We start from the raw sequence: 27,767 nt of genomic DNA on the forward strand, positions 1-27,767 counted from the left end.
CGCCCCAGCAGCCCTTACTCCATTGGTATCTCCTTGTGCTTGATGATGGTGCCTTGTCTTCTTAAGCTTCTGCTCATTGGGTTTGCCTGGTCCTTCCTGTCTGTTTTCCATATTGGACTATCCAGCCAAGACGTTAGAATCTGTATTTCTCTCAGCACTGCCAGTGCTGCCCAGAGTTCCTGGTGTTAATTAATTCCTGGTGTCTCAGGATGTCTAACACATGATCACGTGGCATGATGGAGTAGGGAAGCAGCCCTCACACTGGCCAAGTGCTGCCTTTAAGCAACTCCAGGGAAGGCGAGTATACCTGTCACCTGTAATCTCAGGCTAGAAAAGTGCTATTCTTCTGTGCGATCAGAAAGATTTTGCTAACATCTTGTCTAGATGCTGTGTCCTTGGGTACGCATCTACATTCTCTAGAGCAGTGGTTCTCAACCTTCAGGGTGCCACCACCCTTTCATACAGTTCCTCATGTGGTAGTGGTGACCCCCAACCATAAAATTATTTTCATTGCTTCTTCATCACTGTCATTTTGCTCCTGTTATCAATTGGGCAACTCCTGTGAAAGGATCGTTCGACCTCCACAGGGGTCGCAGCTCACAGGTTGAGAACCGCTGCTGTAGATCATTCAGTTCATCTTTCAAAGTGATCCAACTGGTCCCAAAGGGCCAGGCCTGCCTTGGTAAATGTTCTTACTGCATGGAATCAGGAAGTGTCAGAGGCCACACTATCCATACAGTGACACCCCCCCCCCAACCCACTAGTAAGGTGTGACCTAATCCATGTCTCAAGTTGGATCAATCAGATAAGTTAGCCTTTGGAGGAGCTAATAGGCAAGGGCGAGCAGAGGCAGGGATGAAAAAATGAGCAAAATCCCATTAGGAAAAACACATTAGGACCACCACTGCCCTGGTTTGTCCAGGATAGATGCGGTTCCCAAATGCCAGGTTTCAGTGCTTATATTAGGGAAGGCCTAGGCAAACTCGAGCGATTTGATCCCCCGGAAAGTATACCATCCAGATATTCCATCCCATGCTGTTTTCCTCTCATCTCTGGGTGGGGTGAATGGTGAAATGCTCACCTGCTAATCATAGAGTTGGAAGTTCAAGCCCACCTCTAGGCATCTTGGAATCTACTATCTGGCAGTCTACTGCCCCCAACTCAGCCACACACGGAGATGAAACACACGGAGCTGCCATCAGTTGGGATCAACTGGATGGCAATTGGACCCTTTCCTACTAGAAACAGTCCTGCCGCCTCCTGTCACATAGCAGTAGAATTTGTTTTGCACACAGAAGCCCCCACTGTGTCTGCTGGATTACTGTGACAGGAGAGACAGGCAAGCTCAAGGGAACATGGATTTCAAAATGACAAGTTGCATAAAATTAGGGATATGTGTTAAGATGCCCAGAGATTGGACATGGCCTGGACTGTATAGTGCTGAAATCATCTGAGTGGGAGACAGCAATCTGCTGGTTCTCGGCTAGTCATGGCCCAGACAGGATGGCTCGTCTTTGGGTGAGGGTCGGAGGGACCAAGCCTAGAGGGTTCTGGCCTCTGAAGATGGGCAATGTATGCCTGGCAGGGAGGTGCTGGGCTAAGATGTTGGGCTTACTGGTTCCAGGAAGACCTAAGGAACCCAAACCCAATCTGAGTAGGCATCAGTTTGTAGCACTGCCAAACTAACAGATGGCAGTTAGAGAAACTCATTGGCTATCAACCACTCTCATCAGGGGAGAGTCTAGTCCAAAAGCAAGAAGATTCTATGAAGGAGATGAGGCGTGGGTATGGTTCTGATGGAGTCTCCAGCAGGAGTCAGGTGAGAGTTTCAGGCATCTCAACTCCAATGTGCCTCAGCGAGATGCTTCTGGACCAATGATGCTCAGTAATGGAGAACATTGACAACTGGTAGGAGGTGACTACTGTCACTGAGCCAGCAACAGATTACCCACTAAGCAAGGTAAGCACACACTTACTTGTGCTTACTTGCTAATCTGCAGTAAACAGTTTTATGTGTTTTTTTATTTGCCACATCAGATGTGGTGAAAACGGTGATGTGGTTCATCGCTGATGAGTATTTGTAAGTAAGCACAAGTAGGAGTGGGCTTAACCTATAGACCCCATAGCTGGAGAAAGCAGCTGAAAGAATCGAGGTCCCTGCCCCCCACTCCCCGAAGGCCCTAGGCTGGCTCCTGTTCCTTCTACTGTACAACCCAAAGGAAACACCCTGACAAGCCAGAACGCAGGGAGGCAGGCGAGTGGCCAGAAGCAGAGGCTTGGCACTTGTCTCCAGAGGCCTGAGGACAAGTAGTGGAGGCTATTTCCAGGCAGCCTGTTTGCTAGCTGGGAGGGTACCCCAATCTCTAACCGGTCTGTCTTCTTACTGGTTCTGGCATTGGCCAGCATCACTGGAGGAAAGACTGAGACAGGTAGGGAATGATGGCCCACCTGGAACTTCGCTTTTGCTCCATCCACCTGCACCCCGGAAGGAGAAAGGAGCAGGCGATTGTATCGTCCATGAGTTGGCTGCCATGCCAGGGGAGCAGTGTGTAGCTAGCCTCGGGGTTTCCTTTTCCTGAATCAGTCAAATTCTGAGTCAGTTCCCATTGACCCTCTCAGGCCAAGCTGGGGAAGGCAGAGGGCAAAGTCCACGGATAACGGTATGTTCCACCTCTTTCTCTTTGAAGCAGATGGCAGCCATGGGGAGCTGTCCCAGCCAACCCTTACCATCCAGACTCACCCCTACCGGACGTGCGACCCTGTGGAAATGAGCTACCCCCGGGACCAGTTCCAGCCTGCCATCCGGGTGGCTGACCTGCTGCAGCACATCACCCAGATGAAGAGAGGCCAGGGTTACGGGTTCAAGGAGGAATACGAGGTAAGAAGCGAGCACTGGGGGAAATTCTTGGCGGGTTCAGAGGCCTCTTTGTGGGCTAAAGCCCTCCTACTGGAAATGTGGTCCCCAGCCCCGCTATAGCAGCATTACCCAGGAGCTTGTTGGAAAGGCAGCATCTCAGGCATCACCCTAGACCTACTAAAGCAGACCCCGTGTGGTACCAAGAATCCCAGGTGGTTGGTCTCCACATTATTTTTGAGAAACACTGTGCTAAAAGATCAGTGCTTCCTTTTTCCCTCCCTCCTTCCTTCTCTCTCTCTCTCTCTCTCTCTCTCTCTCTCTCTCTCTTTCCATTGCCCAGTTATTCCTCATACTTCTACCCACGTGGAGTCACAGCTCCCTTCAATATCCTACTGTTGAAACCCCTGACAATCCCTCCTTCCAATGGTTTCTGGGAGGCCTACTTATTCCTGGTCACCTCTGGCCCCATCCTCATGCTTCTGTTGGGTTCTCAGTCCTCAGACTCAATACTTCCTCGGCAGTGACTGCCGGCATCTCTCTCTCTCTTCACCCTCTCCTCATGCTTGCACCATGCATCTCTCCAGCGAGGACGTGTGAGTCGTGGGTGTTTCTGAGATCTGAGATGAGCAAAGGGCGATGGCAGCAAGGGAAGGGAAGTGTCTCCACCCAGCTCTGTCTCTTCACGTCCTGGAACGTCCTCCGAGCGTGCTGCCATCTTGGCAGTTCTCCCCACTCCTCTCCCTCCCGCAAAGTCTCCCCTTTCCAGCAGCCAGGAAAGGGCTCCCAAATGCCAGTGGCTTTATTCCTCAGAACAATTTTGCTTCCGCTACCTCACTCCTCAGCTTCAGAGCTTGCTCATTGGGCCTCACCTTTTACAAACAAAAATAAAATAAACCAGAAGGAAAAACTCATTACAGCGTTTTCCTCAACCAGAGAGCAGCTCTGTTCCCAGGAGGGATTCTGCCGCCTTCCTGTGTGGCTTCCCATCCAGCTGCAGCCAGCTGTCACAGGAAACATTTCTTTCTTCATTTTTTTCGTCTCCCCCCTCACTCCCTCCCCTCCTTGCTTCCCAAAATATCGTTGGAGCATCTACTATGTGCCAAGCTCTGAATTACATGCGCCCGTTTTCTGTTTGTTTGTTTGTTTGTTTTTCCCACAAATGCCTTGCATTACCTGAGTTCTGCTAGGCTCCCTGTCCCCCCTGTGCAGTGGAAACCCTTTGGCTCAGATAACAGACATTTGGCAGTGCAGGCTAAGTTGATAGTGCAGGCTAAGTTGATCTCTCAGATTGCTATGTTCTGAGAAAGAGTTGACCAAGTCATATATTAGAAGTCAGGTAAGATCATGAAAATTACACTAGCTCACAGGTGTAGGGAGCTGGATAGGCAAACAGGACCCGGTGTGAGTGGTCTTGGCATGAGTTGCATGAGGAGCTTGGAGAAGGTGATTTCTAAGGAGCTGTCTGGTCCCGACACATTATGGTAATGTAAAGATGGTGGCCAGGGCCGTGGCTGACACACTTACGAGAACAAAAAGTTGATGTCAATGCGTGTGAGTAATTAGCAGCTCAGGGAAACCAGCAGTTAATTTCAAATATGACCTAAGGGAAATCGCATCTGTCATGGACTCGGTCTGCAAAGCTTGGCAGGCTGTGGAGAGAAAGGTGCAAGGAGATCACAGGATGTTGGAGATGATCTCATCACCAGCCATCCCAGGGTCTGATTTCCTCCGTCAGGAAAACGTCGGGCTTGAACGGGCCCAGCCCTTTAAAGACCGTCCCTGGAGGGTGCCCACACAGGCAGGACTTTTGGAGGAGAGGCTGTCCAAGTGCGCCTAGGCTGTTTAGCAAGAAAGTCACGGGTGGTATCTCGATGCTTTCATAGGGGTTTCTTTAGGACATTAACGTGTTTTAAAGCCTCAGGGAGATGTGTGACTCGTCAGAAAGGGAGACAAGTAGGGCAAGACTGCGAAGCACGTCCTGAGAACTCACCATCTAAGACTTGAAAGGAGGGATACAGATTCAGTTGATGATTTGGGGATATCTCCTGCCAGTCTGTTTTCATTGATATCATGTTTGAAAATGTTTAGCCTTGTGCAGTGAGTTTGGGGTTGGTTTATTTAATTTCTTCTTTGTACCTAGTTTCCATACTTTCTAGCAGGGAAATACACTTCTCTTTATAAAAAGAGAGAGAACATGTGTTAGTTCTCCATCCTTGCGGTAGTATCCAGAAATATCCACCAGAAATATCTCTAAATAGCTCAGGCTAGCCTTGTCCCCAGTTAGTTCAAATTATATCAATCAGTTGGAATGCTTAGCTCATAGTTAGCAGCATTTTCTGATTAACTGGGGTTAATTGGAAAACATGGCCTGATGAAAGGATTCCACAATGTGCTAGTACCCTTTCCTAGAAGATGGCTGGATCTGACTTTGTTCCCCAAGGGCAGGCGCCTGTGATGTCTAGAATCTTCCTCCTGAGCATAAGGGTCATAGACCTCCTTGAAGACTCAGTATCTTATTGTGAAGACCAGACTCGGGCTTCCAGCCCTGTGTTCGCCCCTACACACTCTGCTCTTTTTCTGACCTACTACCTTTCGATCCTGCCCGGTGTTTTTCATACAAATGTGTGGGTTGGAAAAGCTGGCACGTAAGGGCCTTCTCAGCCAGAGGGGGCCGTGCCTTCTATCTCTTCATTCAGCTCTACAATCACTCGTTTGTCCAAAAGAGTATGCACTGAGTATTTACTATTGCCGAGGGCTGTCCTAGACATTTGGGATCCAACAGTGAAGCTTATGATGTAACAAGAGAGATTGCAGCCCTCATGGAGCTTTTCGTCTAGTAAGAAAGACGGGCAATGCTTTACAGGGTTCAAGACCAGTAACTCCTGTCAGGCAGTAAGTAGGTTAGCTGGTGAAACATGCTGTTTGCTGTGTGCCTTAGCCGTCGAGTGCTACACTAACAGGACTGCCGCAAATGGTCGCTTCTAAGAAATAGACATTTCCTTTCTCAGAGTTTAGGAGGGTGGGAGTCTGAATTTAAGGCACCGACTTTCTCATGCTATTGGCTCTGGAGGAAGGATGGTCCTTGTCTCTCTGCGGTTCCTGCTTCTGGGAGACCGCCCACCTGCTTCGGTGGCACCTGTCCCCCCGACCTGTGCTGTTTTGGGTGCTCCTTTCATCTACTCTGTAGATCTTAAAAGCAACTGACTTAAAACACAGCCTACACTAACACAGCTTCATCAACATACCAAAGCAAGCCCTGTTCCCAAATGGGCCTAAAACCACAGGCATAGTAGGATTTACAACACATATTGTGAGGGGAACACAATTCAAGCCAGGGCACGGACTTACAAAGTGCCCGGCATCTCAGTGACCCAAAACGGCCGATGTATGGTGCTGATTAGCTCCAGGGGTCAGGAATTCGGGCAGGGCACAACAGGAGCAGCTTGTCTCTACTTTAATATCTGGTGCCTCATTAAGGAAAGGGACTTCATCTGAATGCATTCCCATGCACAGGTCTTGTAATCAGTGTAGGCCTTTGGCTGGACCTCAGCTGGATTGTCAGCTGGACTACTTACCTACAGGCCGCGTCTTCGGATGGCGGGGCATGGGCTTCCCCACAGACTGGTGGGCTCAGGATTGCTAGACTTCTTTCTTATATGAAGGCTCAGCGCTCCAAAGGTTGGTCATCACGGCTACCATGGTGGGGAACTGCCTCAGAAGTCAGAGCATCACTTCCACGGTGTTCTACCAGCTGGTTGTTGTTGTTGTTGTTAAGTACCATCGAGCCAGCTCCAACTCAGAGACCAGAGCTTGGCATCGTGCTCACAGCTGTGATGTTGGAGTCCATCGCTGCAGCTCCTCCGTCAGTCAATCTCCCCGAGAGTCTTTTTTTCTTTCTCACCGACCTACTTGGTGAAGCATGAGGTCTTTTTCCAAGGACAGCTCTCTCCTGATAACATGTCCTGAGTGTGTGGCAAGAAGTCTTGCCATCCTTGCTTCTAGGGAACATTCTGGCTCTATTTCTTTCAAGACAGACGTATGCGTTCTTCTAGTGTTGTTTACTCTTCTGCTGGTTCAAAGCAAGTAAAATCTGCCCCGGTTTCAGGGCAGAGGTCGGCCGACTGCAGCTTGCACACCATATCAGCTCCTCCGGTAGGGACATGTGGCTCTGAAGGAAAATGAAAAAAATAAAAAGATCACAGTTTCATTCAGAGGCTATCCTTCAGATTTCATTTGTTTCTGAAAATCTATTTATGGCTCTTGAGTAATTTTTAAATTGTTAGGGGGGACAAGATTGGCTCTTCCATCTCAAAAGTTTGCTGACCCCTGACCTAGGCGAAGGAAATCATATTCCATGGCTGTGTGTCAGTTCAGAGGCTCTACAAGAGCATGTAGAGCAGGAGCTACTGGGCCATGCGATCTTTAGAAAATAGAATCTGCCCCTAGGGCCTTGGAACAAGAAACAGGAGATCACAAAAGGGAGGGAGGCGATAAAGGGAGGGAGGCGCCAATCTTAAGTAAGTTAGAATGGGCAGTCCTGAGGTTAGAAGGTGAGAGGTAAGCCAAGTTCCATGAGTTGCTCTACGCAGAGAAGAGTGTTAGAGACCAAGGGATCAATAACGCCTTGCCAGGTGCAAGGGGAAAGGAAGCGGCCAAGATGATAGCAAGCAAGAAGGCAGGAGCAAGGGTTCAGTAAGGTGAAAGAAGAGCACATTGCAGAAAGAAAGGGGACCTGACTGTCACAAAGACTGTGGTCTTGACTCTGAGTGAAATGCAGCCTCTGCAGAGCATGACCGGACCTCATGATGAACGTCTCATTCTGGCTCCCACATTGAGCACACAGCCTAGAGAGACAAGTGGGCAGCAGAGCGCTCAATGAAGGGGCCATCACAGTAAGCCAGGGGAAAAGCAACGCGACTCCAGCCAAGGGGAGGCAGGGGAGGCGTGAGGAGTGGTGATGCCGATGATATTTGAGAGGAGAGCCATCGGTGTTGACGATTAGGTATGGCAGGCGAGAGAAAGAAATGAATCAAGAGTGACCCCAAAGCTTTGGCCCCAGAAGGATGGGCTTCCCCCTATTGCGATGAGGAGGCTGCAGACGTGAGGGCAGTGGGGGAGCTGTGCGTTCACATTTGAACTTGTTGCGTTTCTGTCTATTCGACGTCTCAGCAGATAGGTCAAATACAGAGTTGGACAACATGGTTGTGGAACTTGAGAAAGAGGCCTGGGCTGGAGAGAAAACTTTGGGAGACACTGGCGTAAAGTGATATTAAGGCCTTGTTTGAATATAGGGCTTTAGAATGGTTCCAGCCCTTCAGCACTGCCCCCTGCTGTGAATTTGCCTTTCCATCCCAGATCCTCAGATTCAGAATCTGCATTTTAACAAGCGTCCTAGGTGATTCTTAGAATTAGAATCTACATTTTTATACCGATTCTGGGGCTCTCTAAGAATCTGTAAGAATCACCTGGGGCTCTTGTTAAAATGCAGGCTCCCACATTGGACCTCTATTCAAATACTCCCTCAACACAGAACACTTTGTTCTATTAATCTGGCATTCCATGATGCTGACCTTCCCAACACGATCTCTGAAGACAAAGCGGGTCCGTTGGCAAATGCTGTGAAGAAAGCTGATGGTGTCCAGCACCAAAAGATATAGTGTCTGGGGTCTTAAAGACTTGAAGATAAACAAGCAGCCATCTAGCTGAGAAGCCACAAAGCCCACATGGAAGAAGCACACCAGCCTGTGTGATCATGAGGTGTCGATAGGATCAGGTACCAGGCATCAAAAACCCAGAACCAAAAAATCATATCAATGTGAATGAGGGGGAGTGTGGAGTGGAGACCCAAAGCCCATCTATAGACAACTGGACATCCCCTAACAGAAGGGTCACAGGGAGGAGACAAGCCAGTCAGGGTGCATTATAGCACCAATGAAACATATAACTTTCCTCTAGTTCTTCAATACTTCCTCCCCCCACTATCATGACCCAAATTCTACCTTACAAATCTGGCTAGACCAGAGCATGTACACGGGTACAGTTAAGAGCTAGAAACATAGGGAATCCAGGATAGATAAACCCCTCAGTATGATAGCAGGAGGGGAAGGGGAAGGTGGGGGGAAATAGGGGAAAACCAAGCCCAATGATCTACCGATAACCCCCTAGCAGGGAGATGGACAATAGAAAAGTGGGTGAAGGGAGACATTGGTCAGTGTAAGACATGAAAAAAATAATAATTTCTGAATTATCAAGGGTTCATGAGGGAGGGAAAAGAATGAGGAGCTGATATCAAGGGCTCAAATAGAAAGATAATGTTTTGAAAATCATGAGGGCAACAAATGTACAAAGGTGCTTGACACAATGGATGGATGTATGGATTTTGATGAACTGTACAAGCCCCCAATAAAATGATTTTTTTAAAAATTTCAGGCTCCCATTCTGTCCATCTGGGGTGGAGAGGTACATTCTCAGGTCACACTCACTTGCCGCCATCCAGTCTACTTGATTCCTCTTAGAGAGGAGGAATCAAATCAGAATGAATTGGTTAGAAGTTCTGATCTTGGTGACAGGCATATAAACCGTGCATGTCAACATCTTGCAAAACATAAGAATAAGGGTAGGGAGGGGTACATTCTGCCTGGGCTGAGGATGGCAATGACTTTATGGAAGAGAGTAAATGGAAGTTTGAGGAATGGGAATAACAGGGCTGGGAACTAGAATAAGCTATGGCACAGGAGTGGGGAGGGCAGGGAGAGCTACAGAAGCAGAGCAGTTGGATATTCATGGTACACAAATTATGAGAGGGGGGTGTGGAATGAGATGAGGCTCAATGTCCACATGGGGCAATAAAGGGGGGGCACTATCATCCCTCAGACTAAGGAGTCTGGATTTAATTCCAGGGAGTAGACCATGGGGAGCTATCGAAGGGTTGAACCAGTATGTTTAAACATGTATCTGCTTTTCAGATATAGCTGTCTGGGAGATCGCAGCAGGGAGAGCAGAGGCAGGTAGGTGGCCAGAGCAGTAATTTAGGGGAAAGATGAGACTATCCAAAGGGGGATACTGGGCCCAAAGCCCAGACAAGGCATCCCTTCCCACCCCACACACACACTCTTTGCTTGGAGAACCATCAAATCAGCTCATTCTCTTGGGCTTGAAAACTTCAGTTGTTAAAGCTCAGTCAGTGATTGGAAGCAAAGGATCCTGGATTGAGATTCAAACCAGCTGGATTCAAATCCGGTCTCTCATTAATGATCTGGGTGACCCTGTCTCCAGGCCACTCCCTCGTTCTGTGCCTCAGTCTACATATTTATGCAACAAGGAAGAAGGGGTTGGTCCAAGTGGTAAAGGAGCTCATCTGTCAAATATCCCCCGAGTAGAAGCAGGAATCCATTGGCCTGACCTGGCACTGCCAGCAGGGCTGCTCTTCCACTGATAGCCCCAGAAGACCTGACTCTGAGGCCATACCTCTGTCATTATGTCTCAAGTCCTAACTGCTGTGATTGGCCAGAGCCTGGAGCTCCTAAAGCTTCAAGAAGGCCTAAGGAGCCCTAGTGGTGCCATGGGTTAAGTGTTGGGCTACTGACCACAAGATCAGCAGTTTGAATCTACCAGCCAAAAGTTGAGACTTTCTGCCCCCGGAAAGATTTGCAGTCTTGGAAACTCAGGCGAATCTCTGCTCCAGGGGCTCACGATGAGTAGGAATCGCCCGATGGGACTGAAGGTGGTTTTTGGAAGGAGCCCTGGTGGTGCTCCCGAGAAAGCCTGGGGCTTCTAACAGCAAAATTGGCAGCAAACTTCGGCTATCTGCTCCCATAAAGATTTATAGGCTCAGAAGCTCGCTCTATGAGCATCGCTATGAGTCAGAATCACCTCCGTGGCAGTGGGTTTGGACTTTTGGGTTGAAGGAAAATTTCTGACCAGTCAGATCTGATCAGTCAGAAGTTTTCCAGCTTGAACATACACTAAAATACCTGGAGAAGTTAAAAAACAAAACAAAACCCAACAACAATGGAATGTCCATGCATCAGAAAAATTAAATCAGAATTCAGGAGTGGAAAAGGGGGCCCAGGAGGAGAGAGGGTGCGGTTGGGGCAGGAAGCCAGGCATCAGGGTTGTATAAGCTCTCCACTGGACTCCAATGTGCATTTGAAGTTGAGAGCCATGGGTCTAAGGAGACCCACAAAGCTCCCAGAGGGCCCTAGATCCATCACCACACCTGGTGCAAGCCACGTCGGATGCCCACACAGTCACTTGCCACCCCTGACCTCTAGCAGATGGAACACCAAAACTTCTAACTCACTGCCACATCACCATGTCAACTTATAGCAGTGGTTCTCAACCTGGGGGTCGAACATCTCTTTCACAGGGGTCACCTAAGACCATATTTCTGATGGTCTTAGGAACCACCGAGACACCACTCCTCTATCTGTCTCTGGGAGGGTCCGCCCACATGCAGATACGCCCACATACGGGGTCACCACAACATGAGGAACTGTATTAAAGGGTCGCAGCATTAGGAAGGTTGAGAACCACTGCCTTATAGCAACCCTATAAGACAAGACGGAATCACCCCTGTGGGTTTCGAGACTGTAACTCGTTCTGAAAGTAGAGAGTCTCATCTTTCTTTTCTCCCTTGGAGCAGCTGGTGATTCTTACTGTTGACCTTGCAGTTGGCAGCCCGACGAGTCACTACTACACCACCAGGGATCCTTGAGGGGACTCTGCCACACTAAAGTTAAAGGCTCCTACCCGTGACCCTGGGGCACAGTGTCCCTCCCACCTTGACCACACACCCATTTCACGTTTCCTTGCCCAAGTGCTCTGACCTCTGCTTAAAAAAATCTCTTAAGCATATCAGCAACTACATGCCAAGTCGCTGGTGGAGAGTGGGGCTGTGTGTACCGGCCATCCTTGTAAGAAGCGTGGTAGGTTTGGAGAAATGAAGGATCATGGGCGGAAATGACTCTGTGATGGAGAGAAGGAAGAGAAGCATCGATCCTGCCCATCAATCCAAGCAATCTGTCATCGCCATGAATGGAATGAGACCAGTAGGACGACCAGAAGGTATCTGGTTATTACAGCTTCATTAAGACTATTTAAGGCAACAAGGAACAGCTGTGAGGGATATGATGCAGCCTAATGAAGAGCAAACATTTGTTCATTTTCCAGCTCTGGGCGGACATGCTGTGCGGATGAGCTTTGTGGGGAGAAGCCAGTGTCACCCTCTGTCTTTCCAGTCATCTGTGGCGAAGGTGGGCATGCAGCCTTCTGGTTGGGTGTGACCATGGGGATGGACGCGTCAGGCCATCTTGTGGCACTCTGTCTCTCTGCTCAGAGCTCCGCCCAGGAACACCTTCTGCCTCTCCCACCCTGGTTTCCTTCCTCGGTTGCTAACAGAGTCACAAAACAGCCCATTGCCGATGACCCTGGACAGTTCTCTCTAAGTCCTCATTGGGCAGAGGAGCACAGATGTGGAGAGCGGCATGAAGGATGAGTGACAGATGCCCGAATAAGGAGTGAGAACATCAATTTTGTCCCATGCTGGACCCTCATCATGATCAAAAGAAGAAGACTTGGCTCCCCCTGCGTATTTCACCCCTGCCTGTCAGATGAAAATAAGTGAGAAACGAGCCATTCCCAAAGGCATGAGCAGCCCTTGAATGTAGGCCTGGGAAGTTGTTCCAGCAGGAAAGAACTCATGTGGGAGAAATGACGTCCTTTCCTTTTAGCCTGTTTTTATTGTGCCACTTAAAAATACTGCCCTTAATGCAGGAAGCCTTGTCCGACCATGGAAACAATTTCCAGGGGGTACCACAGAAATCTCCCTCCACGAGATTCCAGACCTGGCACTCAATCTGCCCCTGATGGGTTGGCTGGGTCTTGATCAAGACTCTTCCCTTTCTGGATCCATTTCCTCTTCTGCAAAATGCTTGAGCACACACCTGACACGTAATCCTGAAACTTAGGATATACATTCTTGTACTTTATAAGCATTCGTTTAACCAGAAACGCTGAAGGTCCTCTGTATCCTTAGTACATGTTGTCAGGAGAGACCAGTCCCTGGAGAAGGACACGGGTTTGGTAAAGTAGAGGGGCTGCGAAAAAGGGAAAGGCCCTCAAGGAGATGGATGGACACACTGACTCCAGCCTGGGGACCGTCGTGAAGATGGCGCAGGGCCAGGCGCTGTTTCGTTCTGTTGTACATAAGGTCACTGTGAGTCATAAATGTCTCAAGAGAACCTAAGGACAACAGTGACAACAACAGTATGTCTGGCATGTCGACGGTGCTAGGCGCTGGAGATGGAAAGCAAAGAAAGAAAGAAAAAAAGACCTTGCTTGGAAGGAAGCACATGGCTTCCCCACACATGTAATTACCCAGCAGAGCTCTCGTTAAAAAGCCCTGGAGACATACAAGCAAGAGCAATCCAGGGCCAGGATTGGGTTTTTATTATCGTTGTTATTTTACTTCTTTTTGTTGTTGTTGTTGTTGTTGCTTTTGAGTCAGTTGTTATTGCCAAGGGCAACCCGTGAAACTTCGCCAAAGCCAAGACAAGTTGAAAAGCAAGTTCGCAGAACACAATTCAGGGATGGCAGGTGTCTTGGTGGGAACAGCAATGCTTAGAAACAAGCAAGCAAACAGTCCGGGCTTAGAGGGCAACGAGTGTGTGTTCATGGGCTAGGAACAGCTCAGACAAGAAGGGTGAATGTGCTGGCCCAAGATGAATGATGCAATCCCTGTTGCTGAATTGTACATGCAGAACCTGGTTTCAAACTGCTGACCTTGTGGATAGGAGCCCAACACATAACCCACTATGCCATCCAGGCTCTGAAAGGCTCACAGGAAAATGGAAAGAAAAATCATGGTGTTTTTCCCTGAACCTTTAGAAGTCCTCTGCTATGTTCTATTGTGTGTTTAATACCAACAACCACAAGGCAAATCCATTGGGTTTTTAAACTGTGAACTGCTGCCAGGCAGCCTTTAGAAAGGAAGCAAAGAGGTCTGTCTGGGAAGAGAGAAATGAGGCGAACACGGATTGGAAACAGAAATGGGAATCTTTCACCCTTCAGTGTGGTTTTCTTGAGCAGAAATAGCCAGGCACTGACTATGCCGCTCGCTCGTAGTGTGACCACAACCGTAGATGACTTCACGCCTGGCGCAGAGCTGTTCGTTCTGAGACAGTGTGCCCATGGGAGACGGTATGTGCAAAGTACTGGAGTCTGACTACAGAGTGCCTGCCTCCCACCCCACCCCACCCCAATGATTCAAAAGTTTTGACTCAAGGATGGGAGGGCCAGAGGCAAATAGCTAAAGCGTTCTTGAAGTTACGACGGGGGGCGGATGTATTTCTTTCCCTGAAGTTCGGGAACACCTTAGATAAATCCAAATACTCACTGAAGTGAATTTTCAAATGCCTCCTAAAAAACCGTAAGTGATTCAGGATTAAGGAGGAGGCGGTATTTCTTCAAGAAGAAACGGACACAGCAAAACCTTGCATGGGGTAGCAGTCTCTCTCCACCTGCCTTTGCAGAAGGACAGTGTGCTTGGTAAAGCAGAGGGACAGTGACACAGAGGAAGCCCCAAAGCAAGATGGATTGACGCCGTGCGTGGTCGCCAGGATGTGCTCAAACATAACCATTGTGAGCGTGGCACTGAACGGTGGGAGGGGGAGGGGATAGAACAGGGGAGGGGGTTGGTTCTGTTATGCTGAGTCGCTCGCTCTAAGTGGTAATGGACTAGAAGCCACCTGACAGCAACCAGGGGCCCTCGGGGCCTTCTTATCAGCCTCCTGCAGGAAACAATCGGGTCCTGGTTAAAATGTGGATTCTGATTTCCTGGTGGAAGTGCCAGTTCTCAGCAAGGGCTGAACCAAAATGAACCTACCGGAGAGCTGGAGAACCACTGGCCCTCCAGGTGGCCTGTAAGAAAGACTGTTTCCCTGGTTTCTAATTGGGCCGTCCAGGGAGTGCTTTGTGAGTCGACACCCAGATACACACTCAACTCCTCTGCCTTGATCGAAGCTTCTGTCACAGACAAATGCACCCATCTCGCCTCGATCTGGTTTTCTACTTAGCTTCAGCACACAACTCGTAAATTACTGTCTATTTAGTGACATGGCGCGCAATAATATTTGCTCTCCTGATGCCACTCTGAGTAGACGCCATTAGTCACCCCCCTCCTGCCTCCTCTGGCCACATTTGTCATCCCAAAGGCGTGTGCTTTTCAGAACGGAAGGAGGCATTTGTTGAAAGGTTTGCCTCTGCCAGGGCCACCGCTAGCCAGCCAGCATCTCTGGGTGAAATTTGCAGCATGCAGTGCACACCGGCAGTCTCACGACAAGAGTGTCATCTTCCAGAACATTTTTATAATAGAGAGTGTGTTGTTGTCAAGTCCTGTCCAGTCGCTCCGACTCACAGCGACCCTACGTATAACGGAAAAGAGAACACGGCCTGGTCCTGCCGCATCCTCACCATCGTCCGTTTGAGCCCCTTTTTGCAGGCATGGTGTTCATCCATTTCACCAAAGGTCTTCCTCTTTTACACGCCCTTTCTTCTACCTTACCACGCATGAGAGAGAGCCTTTGCCAGGGATTGTATACCAAACCCAAAACTCCTAACTCCCTGCCACCTGGCCAAATCTGGCTCATAGCTGCCTTCTAGACAGAAGCCCATAAGGTGCCCCCATACATGAAGTCCCCTTGGGTGGGATGCTCGTGTTGGGTACAACGGGCAGAGTCCTCACAAAGACCCCTGCCTCTGTACACACCGGCCACCCTTCAAGCACTGAGCTAGGTACTCAGGGGGCATAATTTCAGGTCCTCATTAATCATCCCAAAGCCCTGTGGACTTATTCGTTTTATTTCTGAATGGATAAGCTATGACATTTTTCTTCTGGTCTGGGCCAATACATTTTAAAAACGCATGGGACCACAGTGCAATCAGATATACAAGTGCCACGGCCCTCCAACATCCCTTCATGCTGCCCTATTCGTAGGCAAATCCCTCACAGCCTCTAACCAGAGGGAGGTATTTTTGACACTTTGAAGAAAGAAAAGTGTAATGGAGTCTTGGAGGTTGAATGATTTGCACTTAAGATATTCAGACCCCCTGGGCTGGTTGCTTTTTAGAAAGGCCTGCCCCCTCCCCTCCCCCCCTCCCCAAGAGTGTGAGGCACACAATTCGTGTGCAAGAGAGATAGCTTGTCAAAATAAATGAATGAAAGACCAGGCTAAAAGGGCATCTATTGATGAAGGCATTCCAGAATCTTCCCTGCACCAGGAGAGGACAGCATTGGGCATACAGGGGTTAGGGAGAAATCGTGGTGGGCTGGACTGATTATCATGGAGGCAGCCCTCAGCCTTGCCCTGAAGCATCTGCTGAGAACTGCCTGCTCAGCAGACCCTGGGCCTGGTTTTGCTGCACCCCAGGGCATATCATATCCAATTATCTCCTGGGTTATAGCCAAGCCAAGGGCAGCTCAGGGAGTGTCCCCGCTGCCAGAATCTGCTGAGGAGAGTGGAGTGGAGAGGTAAGTGACATGCACTGAGAGAGTGGAGGTAGGCTGTTCTTGAAGCTTTGCCTTCTCATTTTGGGGTCATAACTCAAATAGGCTTAGGTCAAAGAGCCATTTCTAGAGAAGGGTGGTAAGCTGCAGAGAGGACCCATTTAGTTCTGTTGGATCAAATCAATCAGTAGGAGAGGGAGCCTGTCAACCCGACATTGAGTAAGGGACAATTCTCAGTTCCAGGAGGGAACGGAAATATCAAGTGGGGAAACTGAGGCAGGGTGACTGAGTCAGCGCGGCAGCACATAGGTATCCTGTGACTCATAGTCCTGTAGTCCAAGCCTCCCCTTGTCTCCAGAGGAGCTTAGCTCTGTGACTGGGTATCTGAGTCAGTGGGTGGGTTACAACCACAGAGAAAGTTAAACAAACCTAACTCTACTACAGAGTCAATTCCAGCTCACAGCCACCCCTGTAGGACAGTTCTACTCAGTCTTACGGGCTAACTATAGTTGAAACTGTAGACTTGAGAGGCCTACAACAGCACAGCTATTAGGACACTGGACCCTAACTCGGGACTAGGGCCTGCTTTAGATGAGGCAGAATTCATGGAGAAGGTGGCATTGGAGACGCGTGGGAAAGGCAGCCTCTGACCCTTGGAGCTGGCCTGGCACTCCCAGCTGGGCCTGGGTGGTCTCTGTAGAACAGAAACTGTTTCTCTGAGCACCAGCATCAAACAAGGCCACTCTGTGGCCGCGAGGGGGAGACCAAAGACCAATTGTTCTGTAGTCATATCTGAACCATAAGACATGTGCATTGTCCAAGCAAACAAAAACAAACCCAAACCTTCCTGCCCTCATTAATATGAGCATCTTCATTTTCAAGTACAACTCCAGCCTTGATCTAGTTTACTTTGCTCAAAGCTTGGTTAATTAAGAAATCCAGTCCTATCACTTCCTGGTAGTATCCAAACCAGAGCAAAGCCCCACTTCCTTAAACATTCTCAGTTCACCTAACACACGCCCCAATCCGTCCAGTCTTTTTGGGACATCCTCTGAGGGGTCTGGACGGTGCTCACTCACAGTGGATGGGCTCATAGCCATACAGAGACAGCTCAGCAAAAAGACCTGGGGTTTGACTTCAAACAAACAAACAAACAAAAAACCCAGCCATGGAACACTCAGCAGCGTGCAGCTCTATTCTGACACACGAGGAGTCACAGTGAGTTGGATCAACTCATTGGCAATTGTTTCTTTCATATCATTTAACTGAGATGCCTTATGGTTCCCTACTGTGTGCTCACGCCTTACCTGTAACCATCCACCCAACGTGTCCCACTACAGGTATGGGTCAGTCTGGTAAACTAGGGAAACAAATCCACAGAAACTCATATGTATAAGAGAGAGTTTTATATAAAGGATAAGTGTACATTAAGAAAGCATCCCACCAGTGCTGCCCAAGCCCATAAGTCCAATATTAGCCCATATGTCTGACACCAATCTACAAAGTCCTCCTTCATCTCACAAAACACACAGAGACACTGACTGCAGGAAGAAAACCGAATCGGTGAGCATGTAAGCATCTCAGTGCTGGCAGGGGTCTCCACACCGCTGCTCCAGCACCCAGGGCTGCATCGGGGTAGATCCATGTGGCTTCTCCTCATGGACGTCTTACAGGAAGTGAGCTTTGCAAGCTGAAGCAGGGAACTGGCTAAGGCAACTACACCCTGGTCCAACCATCAGAAAGCAAGAGACCTGAGAACTAGAAAGGCGAGACTCACCGAGCCATTTAGTTCTCCATCCTTCAATTACTCCCACATGTGTTTATCAGCCAGGTTGGAACAATAAACCTTAACTATCTCAGGACCCTTCTGGTCTCTGGATGACACATTTGAGCTGAAACGGAATGATGAGAAGAATCCAGCCATGCTAAGAGCTGGGGGAACATCCCCGGCCAAGAGGAGCTCAATTGCAGAGGTCCCGAGATGGCGCGAGCATGGTGTACTCTAGAGTTTGGAGGGAGGCCCTGCGAGCAGAGAGATTTGTTAAAAGGGGCGGAGACAGAGTGACCTATACATAATGTGGATGGGGCCAGGGGATCCCTTGGGGTCTTGCAGATGATGGTCAAGAATATGACTTTTGTACTCAGTCGATGGGAATGTGTTGGTCCTGTGGTAAGAGAGGTACGCTGAGTCGATGTAGCATCAGGACAAACGGCTGAGCGCATGCTTCCCTAGGGCCGTCGTCCCTTCGTCCTTGTTGACAGGGTCCGTTGTATAACAAACACTATCTTGTGTGTTTGCTTCTTTATTTTTGCCTCTATCTGAAAACACAAACTTCATGAGCACAGGGATCTGTCCCTGCGGCAACTCTACAGAGCCTAAGGCAATGCCTAGCCTCCAGATCCTCCAAGTGGAGAGAAGGAGGGAGAACGGAAGGGCCAACTCAAGAGATTTTCTTAAATCAGTCTTGTCCTCACTCTGGTCCTCGCTTTGCAATCTGTAAAACGAGGCAAGAGTTTTCCTAAAGACCCTTCTAGACCTGGTGTTTGAGGATTCTAGGAATGCCACGACTCAGCCCTCCAGGGATGAGGACACCCCTAAATACATCTTCAGTACTCAAATATGACTGTCTCAGAAAAGCAACGTTGCTGACGAGTAGAAACACTTCCCCACTCAGAGAGGAGTGTAAAAATAGAGCCGAACACTCTTAAGGAGAAGAGAAAAAAGGGAAAAGAGAGCGGAGATTGATAATGGGTGAAAGTAATGAGATGGCAATTTTGGTTTCAAAAGAATGTGATTAGCTCCTAATGACTGCCACCATTCCCTGGTCAATCTACTGTAACCAGCCACTAATGTAAAAGTAATGCCCCCCGTCTCGCTCACTTTGAAGATGGAGATGAGCCTCCCTTTCATACTTTTATCCCCTTCATATTTGTCCCCTGTCAAGAGATTATCCCCTAGATGATTTCTGCTCCCCAGAAAGGGAAATGGATGTGTGATCAAAGCCTGCCAATTAGGGGGTCGTCACTTCTCTCTCCTGGGCGCCCCTATTAGGCATGGCCCCCTCTGACTTTGTCAACATCCTCCTGGGCCCCGGCCCAGTGACTTCCACCAACCCTCACCAGGGGGAGGCAGAGGCTCCCAGGGCTGGAGCCCATCTGGGTGGCTTCTCAAGGTGGGACTTTGAGGGTTGATTTAGGATTTGCAAGGAATCTCAGTGTGCTGGAGCGTATCCTGAAGGGCAAGGCCTTGATGTTGAGAGTACCCCAAATTGTGACAACGACTTTAGCCCAAATTTACAGTGTTGCAGGACAGAACGTACATGCCGTCTAAGAGACAGGTACAGTGGGGAGGTGGGGGTGGCGGGGAGCAAACCAGTGAGCCTGTCCAGAAAAGGGGCGGGAAGCTTGTGAGCGAGTGAGCACTCTGGCATGGAGGTATCCCAGTGATGGGTGCTGTGGATCGGCTGACCAGCCCTCTGGAAGATCATGGACGCAGAGATGTCAGCGTTGCTTCCACCTCTGAGATTCCAGGGTGTTTGCCTTCTGTATGCACAGAAGCCATTTCCTCCATGACCCGTTGCAGTCATTCGCTCACTCGTGCATTCGTTCATAAGAAACCATTCATGCCTGATGTGCAAAGCTGGGTTGGGATTCTAGAGATACAAATGTGGATAAGATACGACCGCCCTTTCCTTAGAGCAGTGGTTCTCACACTCTGTGATGCCGAAACCCTTTCATACAGTTCCTCATGTCGTGGTGACCCCCCCCACCACCATAAAATTATTTCCGTTGCTACTTCATCACTGCAAATTTGCTACTGTTATGAATCGGTGACCCTGTGAAAGGGTCATTCGACCCCCAAAGGGGTCACGACCCACAGGTTGAGAACTGCTGCTTTAGAGGAACCAGTGGCTGACAGACATTCAAAGTCTTAGATGTGCCTTAGGGTGCAAAAGAGATCCCACTCTCAAATATAATGTAAGGAGAACATTTAAGTCTTAAAGGGGACAAAGACCATAAGACACAGATAACTTCATCTGGACAAGGGAGACCATGAACACAAGGTCATCACGGTGTCCAAGGACTCAGAGTCAGGGTGCTGATTAAATAAGGCGTGGACCAAAGTGTTGGCAGGGCAATGCATTAGCATTACAGGCAGAACTACAGAAGTGGTAACAGGGCCATGATTGGGACCTGTGTCTGGTGGTAGAGAGAAGAGCTGACAGCAATGGCCCAGGGCCTCTGCCCAGTGCATTCCGGGTGAGACTCACAGGGCATGACTCAGAAGGAGGTGACTCTCAGGACTGTCCAGCCAGGTCTCTCTTAGGGGCTTGCCTGGGTGTGTCCTGGCTGGAGAGTCCTGAGGGTCACCTCATTCTCAAGCCCCTAAGAGAGACCACCTCTCTCTGGACTGGCTGGAATGGGGTGGAGGCGATCTACTTTGCAATACACTCTGCTTGAGGACATTGTTACAGCCTTAGTTAATGATGAGCATAAATTCCATGGAGGCTTAAGCTATGTGGGAACTCGCCAATGGATTTTGAACTGTCACTTTCATCCATAGCTTTCTGAAAACTGGGGTCCTCAGAATTTAAGCTCTAATACAGATGTGAAAAAGTTTGGTGTAATAAGAGGGGAAGTGGGGATGCGGTGGGGGGGGGTGGCGGTCAGCACAAAAGGGGTCTCACCAGAGAAGATGCTTGAACTGGGTTTGAAAGAGAAGTAGGAGTTTGGCAGGCAGATTATGCAGAAGAGAACTTCAGGTGGACAGAACAGCATGTCTACACTCGGAAGGTGAAATATTTGACATGCTCTGTGGCACTACATTTAGTCCTAATACTTGAACAATTGCTACCAGGCCAAGGACTGTAGGCTGGAGGGACATGTGGGGCAAATTCATAAAGGATCTTGTATTAAAGACAATGACCAGGGGAGTAACTGGGTCCTGTTCACATTTTAGAAAGATCTCCCTAATTACAGTGGAGACTGGATTGGAGGGAACAAAGCCAAAGCAAGACAGACCAGTGAGGAGACTCGTGGGAAAGTATTTCTCCAGGTAAATGCTCTGTGTTGCGAGACTCATGGCTGCACATTGGCATCATTTCAAGAACTTTAGGAAACACTGACGCCTCTGTCCCATACCCAGAGTCTGCTGTCACTGCTCTGGGTTGTGGTCATGGCTTTGAGAAATGTCTAATGCTCAGCTTTACAGAAGACCTCAAGCTAATTGTGACCCCAACCCTGGTAGATCACAGATCCTCTTTTCAGAATATCAGCACAAGAACACTCATGCCCTTGGCCTCCCACCGTTATTTTGTTGGGGGGGTGTTGGGAGGGGAGTGGGGGTAGGTAGGGCTGTTTAATGAGCAGATGGCTTTTACCAGCGCTGGCAGTGTGCGTGGAGATCCAGAAGGTCGGCTTATCATCGAGAAGCCCAGGGCCCCTACTCCTTCACTTCTACAGAGGGACAATTCTGAGCATGAAATGTGCCCAAGTCTCAATTGTACATGCAAGTAACCTGTTCATGAATGTACTGTATATTAGTTCCTTCCCCTGATTGTCTCCCCCCCCACCTTTCTATCTATCCTCATTAAGAGTGATGCCCTAATAAACTGCCTCTGTTAAGGATGGTTCTGCAGAAAGTCAAAGCAAGACAATGCATAACCAAGAATCCTGAATATAACCATTTCTCATCACCTCCACTGCCACTACCCTGGTCTCAAGATCCAAGCGTTTCCATCTCTTTCCTGGGTTAATGCACAATTTCTTAACTGACTTGTCTGCTTTCTCGTTGTCAGCCCTCCTAAAGCCTGTAATCCGGGGATGAGTTGGAATGATCTTTGTAAACACACATTGCATCAGATGGCTCACCTGTTTAAAATCATCCAATGGTTTCCCAACCTACTTAGCTTCACACCCAACTCAGTGATTAACATTCCTTATCCAGTCTGACTATTCCCAACTCTCCAGGTGTCTTCCATCGCTACTCTTCCCTTGCTTCTCCTTGGTCTTGGAATATGATCCCATGACTCTTGCCTGATGGCCCTTGAACCTACGGTTTCTTCTTTCTTGGAAAGCGCTTCCTACCTTTCTTGGCACAGCTGCCTTCCCATCGTTCAGATGCTGACTTCAGTGTTACCTTCTTAAAGACGCCCACCCAAATCAAGTGAGCTGACATAAATCTCACCTACTACCACTATACTTTTACCTCACTTAATTTTCTTTTTGCTACTTAAAATTCTTTGTTTCCTTGTTCATTTGCTGCACCTCCTCCCACTCTGCTGGAAGCTCAGTGGGGACTATCTCGCCGCCTGTATCCCCAGTAGCTTGCACAGTATTCCGCACGCCAGGGGCTAGTAACTAAATGTCTGTTGAGTGAACGAATGATGACTCTTCTTCGAGACCAGAGTATGAGCTCATGACACTCAGAAGACATCAATGCCACGGGAGTCAAGGAATGTGTGGATACGGCCAGGGAAGGGCTGGGGCTGGGCTCTCTGGGCCTTTATTTTGAGGGCCCATCCCATCATCTCCCTGTCAGCTCATGTGCATCTGGATAGAGCTCCTATGTCAGGCCACACTAATCACTGCTGTCCTTCCTTTCCAGGCTTTACCGGAGGGACAGACAGCTTCATGGGACACAGCCAAGGAGGATGAAAACCGCAATAAGAACCGATACGGGAACATCATATCCTGTAGGTGCTCTTCTGGGAGGCTCTGGGATGCACCTTTGGGGCCATAGAGGGAGAGAAGTGATGACTCTCTTTATTTTGAATGAGTTATCAGATAATTCTGGATGCCAAGGGGAAATTGTATTTCAGCTTCTCCAGCACACAGCGTGGCTGATGTCAGCCAGAGACGCAGACTGGGAGTTGAGTGCAGGCAGTGTCAATCCATAATATCTCTAAAGGGAGACTCTGGGGTTATGTCTTGCCTGGCGTGGCTTCTTTAAGAACTCCTTAGGGACAGGAGGAAACCCGATTAGGATTTTTGTTCAGAACTCCCAGTTAGGCAGATGGATCAGAACTCCAGCAATTCCTCTGGTTCCAAGGGGAACCTTGGCAGCAACCTGGGGTGGGGCTCAAGGTCTGGCCCGTGAGGTAGGCAGTGATGATGTGTCCACAGGAGAATAGTGCTCCTCCCACATGGTGGAGTTCCATGCAAGGTGGATGCTCAGAAGGAGCCCGAAACTCTGGAATTAGACTGAGTATCGGGGGGATAGCCAGTTCAGGGGCTCACAGGAGTGCAAGGCTACTCTGGTTGCACAAGAGACACCAGGGTTTAGCCCAATGTGATTCATCCAGACCCCACTGCTGGTGAGGCAGGCATTCTGAGGTGAGGGTCTGCTACTCTGGGCCTAGGTAACACAGACATGTGGTAACACTGACCTTGCAGAGCTGCAATGGACATGGGACGACATTCCCAACCCAGAGCTCGATCATCGTTGGCACCCCCTTGAGGGCTTTCTTTTTTTTTTTTTTTTTTGAGGGCTTTCTTGAAGGCACTGGTGCCTCGTGGTTGGGACCTCTAGAGTCAGGTTTCTATTCCTACTGCCAGGCCTTGGACGTGGTACCTGGCCTCTCTAAGCTTCAGTTCCCCCACCTTTCAATGGTGAAGATAATGGAGGTAGGGTTTAGGTGGGTGGGGGGTAAGGGTATAGAAAGCCCTTCATTCAGGGCCTGGCACTGTTACTCATCGTCGTCGTCACAGAGCTAACTTTCTCAGGATCATTACTTACAAGGCAGATCTCCCATTCCACCTCATGTTCACCAGCCTGCCCTCAGTACCCACGTGGAAGCGCGGTCATGCCGGGGACATGCTCAGACGCAGGTGTTAGAAAGCTGGCTTTAAAGCAGCTACATTCGTTGCCCTGCAGTTGGTTCTATGGGTTTTACACGGCTGATTGTGGGGAGGTAGATCACCAAGCCTCTCTTCCACCGCACTTTGGAGGTCTTTTTAGTTAGCAGCTGAGCACTTAGCCATTAGTACCACCAGGGACTCCTTTAGTGTGGTGCCTAGGGGGGTCGGGTGGGTTAAGTTGAGAAAGGCTGGAGGCAGACCGAGCAGTCAGGAGACTAAGGCAGTGGCCGCCACAAAGGATAATGACGTGTAAGGAAGGCATGGGGTGGGGGGTGGGGGTGGGGAAGGCCTGTGTGTTGTTCGCTTCAGGGAGGAAGAGCGGAGAAGAGCCTTTGCACTCGTTCATGTAGACTCCTCCGCATGAGTGGGGGTGTGTGTCTTAAGTATTGGCATAGTCACCCTTCACCGTGGCATAAAACCAGGGAAGACAGTACATCAGTAATTTATAATGTGTCTATTGAAATGTAGGTTCTTTATAAATAAACTTAAGGAAACTTAAACAAACAAACAAAAAGGAAACAGAGAAGACAAAGCTATCTCACACAGGATGTGGAGAGGCTCGTCCGATTGGAACAGCAAACCATAGCAATCACACTCTTTGTCTGACTGAGCGGAGCTAACCAGGACCTTCTAATATCACCAACCGACACAGCAGCCGTCCTTGCTCCCAGCCCTCAGGCTGACTCATTCCAACAAAAAAACAGAAGAAGGAGAAAAGAAAAAGATCCCGAATGACAAATTATTTCTAGCACCGTGTTGTTGTTTTTTAGGCTTTTCTTTCTTTCTTTTTTTTTTAACTGTCTAGACTTTGCCTAAGAAAAAAAACTCAGAGGAAGAAAGAATATGCTCGAGACAGCTTGTTAAGAAAGAAAGAGGCAGAAGTTTTCGCTTAGCTGTTTCCTGTGCTGATTTCCGAGAGCACTGTGAATGATGAAACTAATCAGAGAGCATTTATAACGTGTCCCGTAGAAGATAGGAATGCAGACAGTTGGGTTCCTTAAAGTTATGCATTGCAAAGAAATGTTCAAGGAGGCGGCAGACGTTTATTAAGGTGCTGTCATATGTGGGTCTCTGGGGCTGCAGACCCTGTGCTGGGCCCTGGGAACCTAACTGCCCCTGATACTGTGTAGCATAGCCCCCACTCCAGCCACTGTGCTCCCTCTGCTCCAGCTTCGGTGCATGCTTGTCCCTCAAGCACCTACCTGGTCACTTGGCCGTCCCTGCTCTCAGTTCACAAGGTGTTGCTAGGAGCAATAGAGTCAAATCTGATTCGTGACAACCCGATGCAGCACAGAAGGAAACATTGCCCAGTGCGGTGCCATCTCAGGAGGGTTAGTAGGATTGGATCCAATGTTGGTGCTGTTCTCTAATCATTAGAGTCTAATGGCTGCTCACCTAGAGGGCTTCCATCATGCTATCAGGTAATGCTCCGTTCTGATTGGCCTGTGCTATTTTTTTTTTTCCAAGTAGGTGGCCAGGCCTTTCATCCTAGGCTGTCTTGGTCTAGAAGCTCTTTTGAAACCAGACCATCCTTAGTGGCCTGGTTTGTCTATCAATGAATGGTACCCATTTCAACATCGGTCATAGCAAAATGCAGCCACTTCAGGATTTCAGCAGGACACACTGGTAGGAGGTGGCATTTAGACCTACAGACGGTGTGACCTTGGATGACCACTCTGAGCCTTAGTTTCCTCGCTGTAAAATGCGCATAAGAACCTCTTCTTCTTAGTGATATCGAGGCCCTTGTTTAGGTGCCCCTGGTCTGGTTTGGACTTGAGGCCCTTGGAGGAATCTCTGTTGCTTGTCTCTCCCCATAAGAGCAAAGCCATGGCTCTCTCAGTTTCCCGAAGCTGGTGTATGGTTGGTGCTCAGTCAACATGGGTTGAATCTGAGAACTCCCTCATCTTTCTTTCTTTGCCCCAGACCCCAAATGGTTGCAGGCGTAGGTCATATAGCCTTGCTTTGCAAGTACACTATAGAATACTAGAAAGGATAGATGAGGAAAAGATGCATCTAGGTGACCCTTGAAGTGATGGCATCCCAGTTAGGAAAAATATCCGACCTGAATGGAGACAGCAGAGAGGCAGGACATGGGAAGAAGAACGAGTACCACCTACGCCCTCGGAGAAGGCAAGATTCTGAGCAGCAAGAAGAAATCAAGCAGGAAATGAGAACTCATCCTTGGTAAAGTAGAGGTCCCGAGCCAACGAGGAAGGCCCTCAATGAGATGGATTGACCCAGTGGCCGCCGCTCTGGGCTCACACAAAAAGACAACGGTGACAGTTTTGCTGCCCTTGTCCCTGTGGGCAATGGTCTTGTCAGCTCACCCTTCCTTGACTGCCTTCTCCTCCCCGTATCCCTGTCCCTTGTCCACCAACCCAGTCTCCCGCTGATGTTCCCGCCCTGTCCCAGCACTGGAATTCTTGTTTTATATGGATTTCTGGAGATACTAGAGAAGACAGAGGGACATTCATGCATTTGAATGGGACCACGTGGGCTGATACAAACAACGAAGCAGCGGTCCCTCAAGGGCCCCTGCCAGGAAGACCCTATGGAGGAAGTCTCAGTCTGCACCACCTGGGCTCACTCAGGGGCAACTGATTTGATGTTTTTCAATCAACCTGAATCCCCCTTCTAAAGAAATGGTGGAGCATTCTGCCACAAATCGGGGCTGGAGAGGCGGGGCCTCCGTACTGAAGGGCGACAGTGCCCAGGTGTCCCTTGACTTCTGGATTCAAAAAGCAAAGGCAGCGTGTTTAAAAAAAAAAAGAAAAGAAAAGGCAACGAACACCAACCGTCTCAACCTGGAATTGAAATGAGAAAGGAAAACGAGAAGCAGCCCCGAGAGTCGAGCTATGTTCCTGCCCTTGTATGTGGCCCCCCCAAAGGCGAAGCCTGCTGAGGATTGATAAAGAGAAATATTCTTGGTGGAAGAAGACCCTGGAGTGTGATTAGCATCTTAAGGAACCCTGAGCTCTGAGAGAGGCTGGAGTGGAGGACAAAGGGCCAGGCCAGGGAGAACAGAGAAGATTAAAGGGAAAAAGTACAGGGAGGGGGCTGCCTGCAAATGAAACAATGGAAGGGAAACTGGCTAAATAACTCCTTTCTTCCAAAGGATGCCGTTTAGAATTTAGCCACGGATACAGAGAGCTCCCAGGGAGTGGAAGAGCAGGGAAGTGAAAGGGAAGGAAATGAGCGGGGGGAAAAGAGAAGCAAGGCGCCTTCACTTTCCCTGTAGCTGGAGAGCAGAGATGGTTGACCAGGCCAGTTCCAGAGTGCCAAAGTAGTTGCCAGGGTGGGAAGTTCTGGAGGGCATGTCCTAGATTGGTAGGAGGGAAATTGCCCAGCGGGATTCTTGGTGGTATCAGCCAGCATCTGAGCCGGAAGCTGATGGCACCTTCAAAGAGGGTCCTCTTCAGTGAGTTCAGTGAACATATCTGAAATGTGAGCTTGGCGTGGGGAGCTATGGGGATAGCGAGGCTACTGTTGTTCTGGGCCACTGAGTCCATGCTGAACCACCGTGACCCAGTGTGACAGAGTTGAACT

At 49.1% G+C, this 27,767-nt stretch overlaps 1 protein-coding gene across 1 annotated transcript in view; it reads left to right on the forward strand.

The window, feature by feature from the left end:
- Positions 1 to 27,767, forward strand: part of PTPRT (protein tyrosine phosphatase receptor type T) — a 459,397-nt gene that overhangs the window by 372,816 nt on the left and 58,814 nt on the right. Inside the window, exons 11-13 of the mRNA XM_045295498.1 lie at positions 2,691 to 2,878; positions 21,322 to 21,417; positions 22,969 to 23,056. Coding sequence (XP_045151433.1) covers positions 2,691 to 2,878; positions 21,322 to 21,417; positions 22,969 to 23,056 — 372 coding nt within the window. The remainder of the gene's footprint in view (positions 1 to 2,690; positions 2,879 to 21,321; positions 21,418 to 22,968; positions 23,057 to 27,767) is intronic.

Source organism: Echinops telfairi, unplaced genomic scaffold, assembly GCF_000313985.2.
Source record: "Echinops telfairi isolate 266 unplaced genomic scaffold, ASM31398v2 ScPeMD7_5592;HRSCAF=6446, whole genome shotgun sequence".
Lineage (NCBI taxonomy): Eukaryota > Metazoa > Chordata > Mammalia > Afrosoricida > Tenrecidae > Echinops > Echinops telfairi.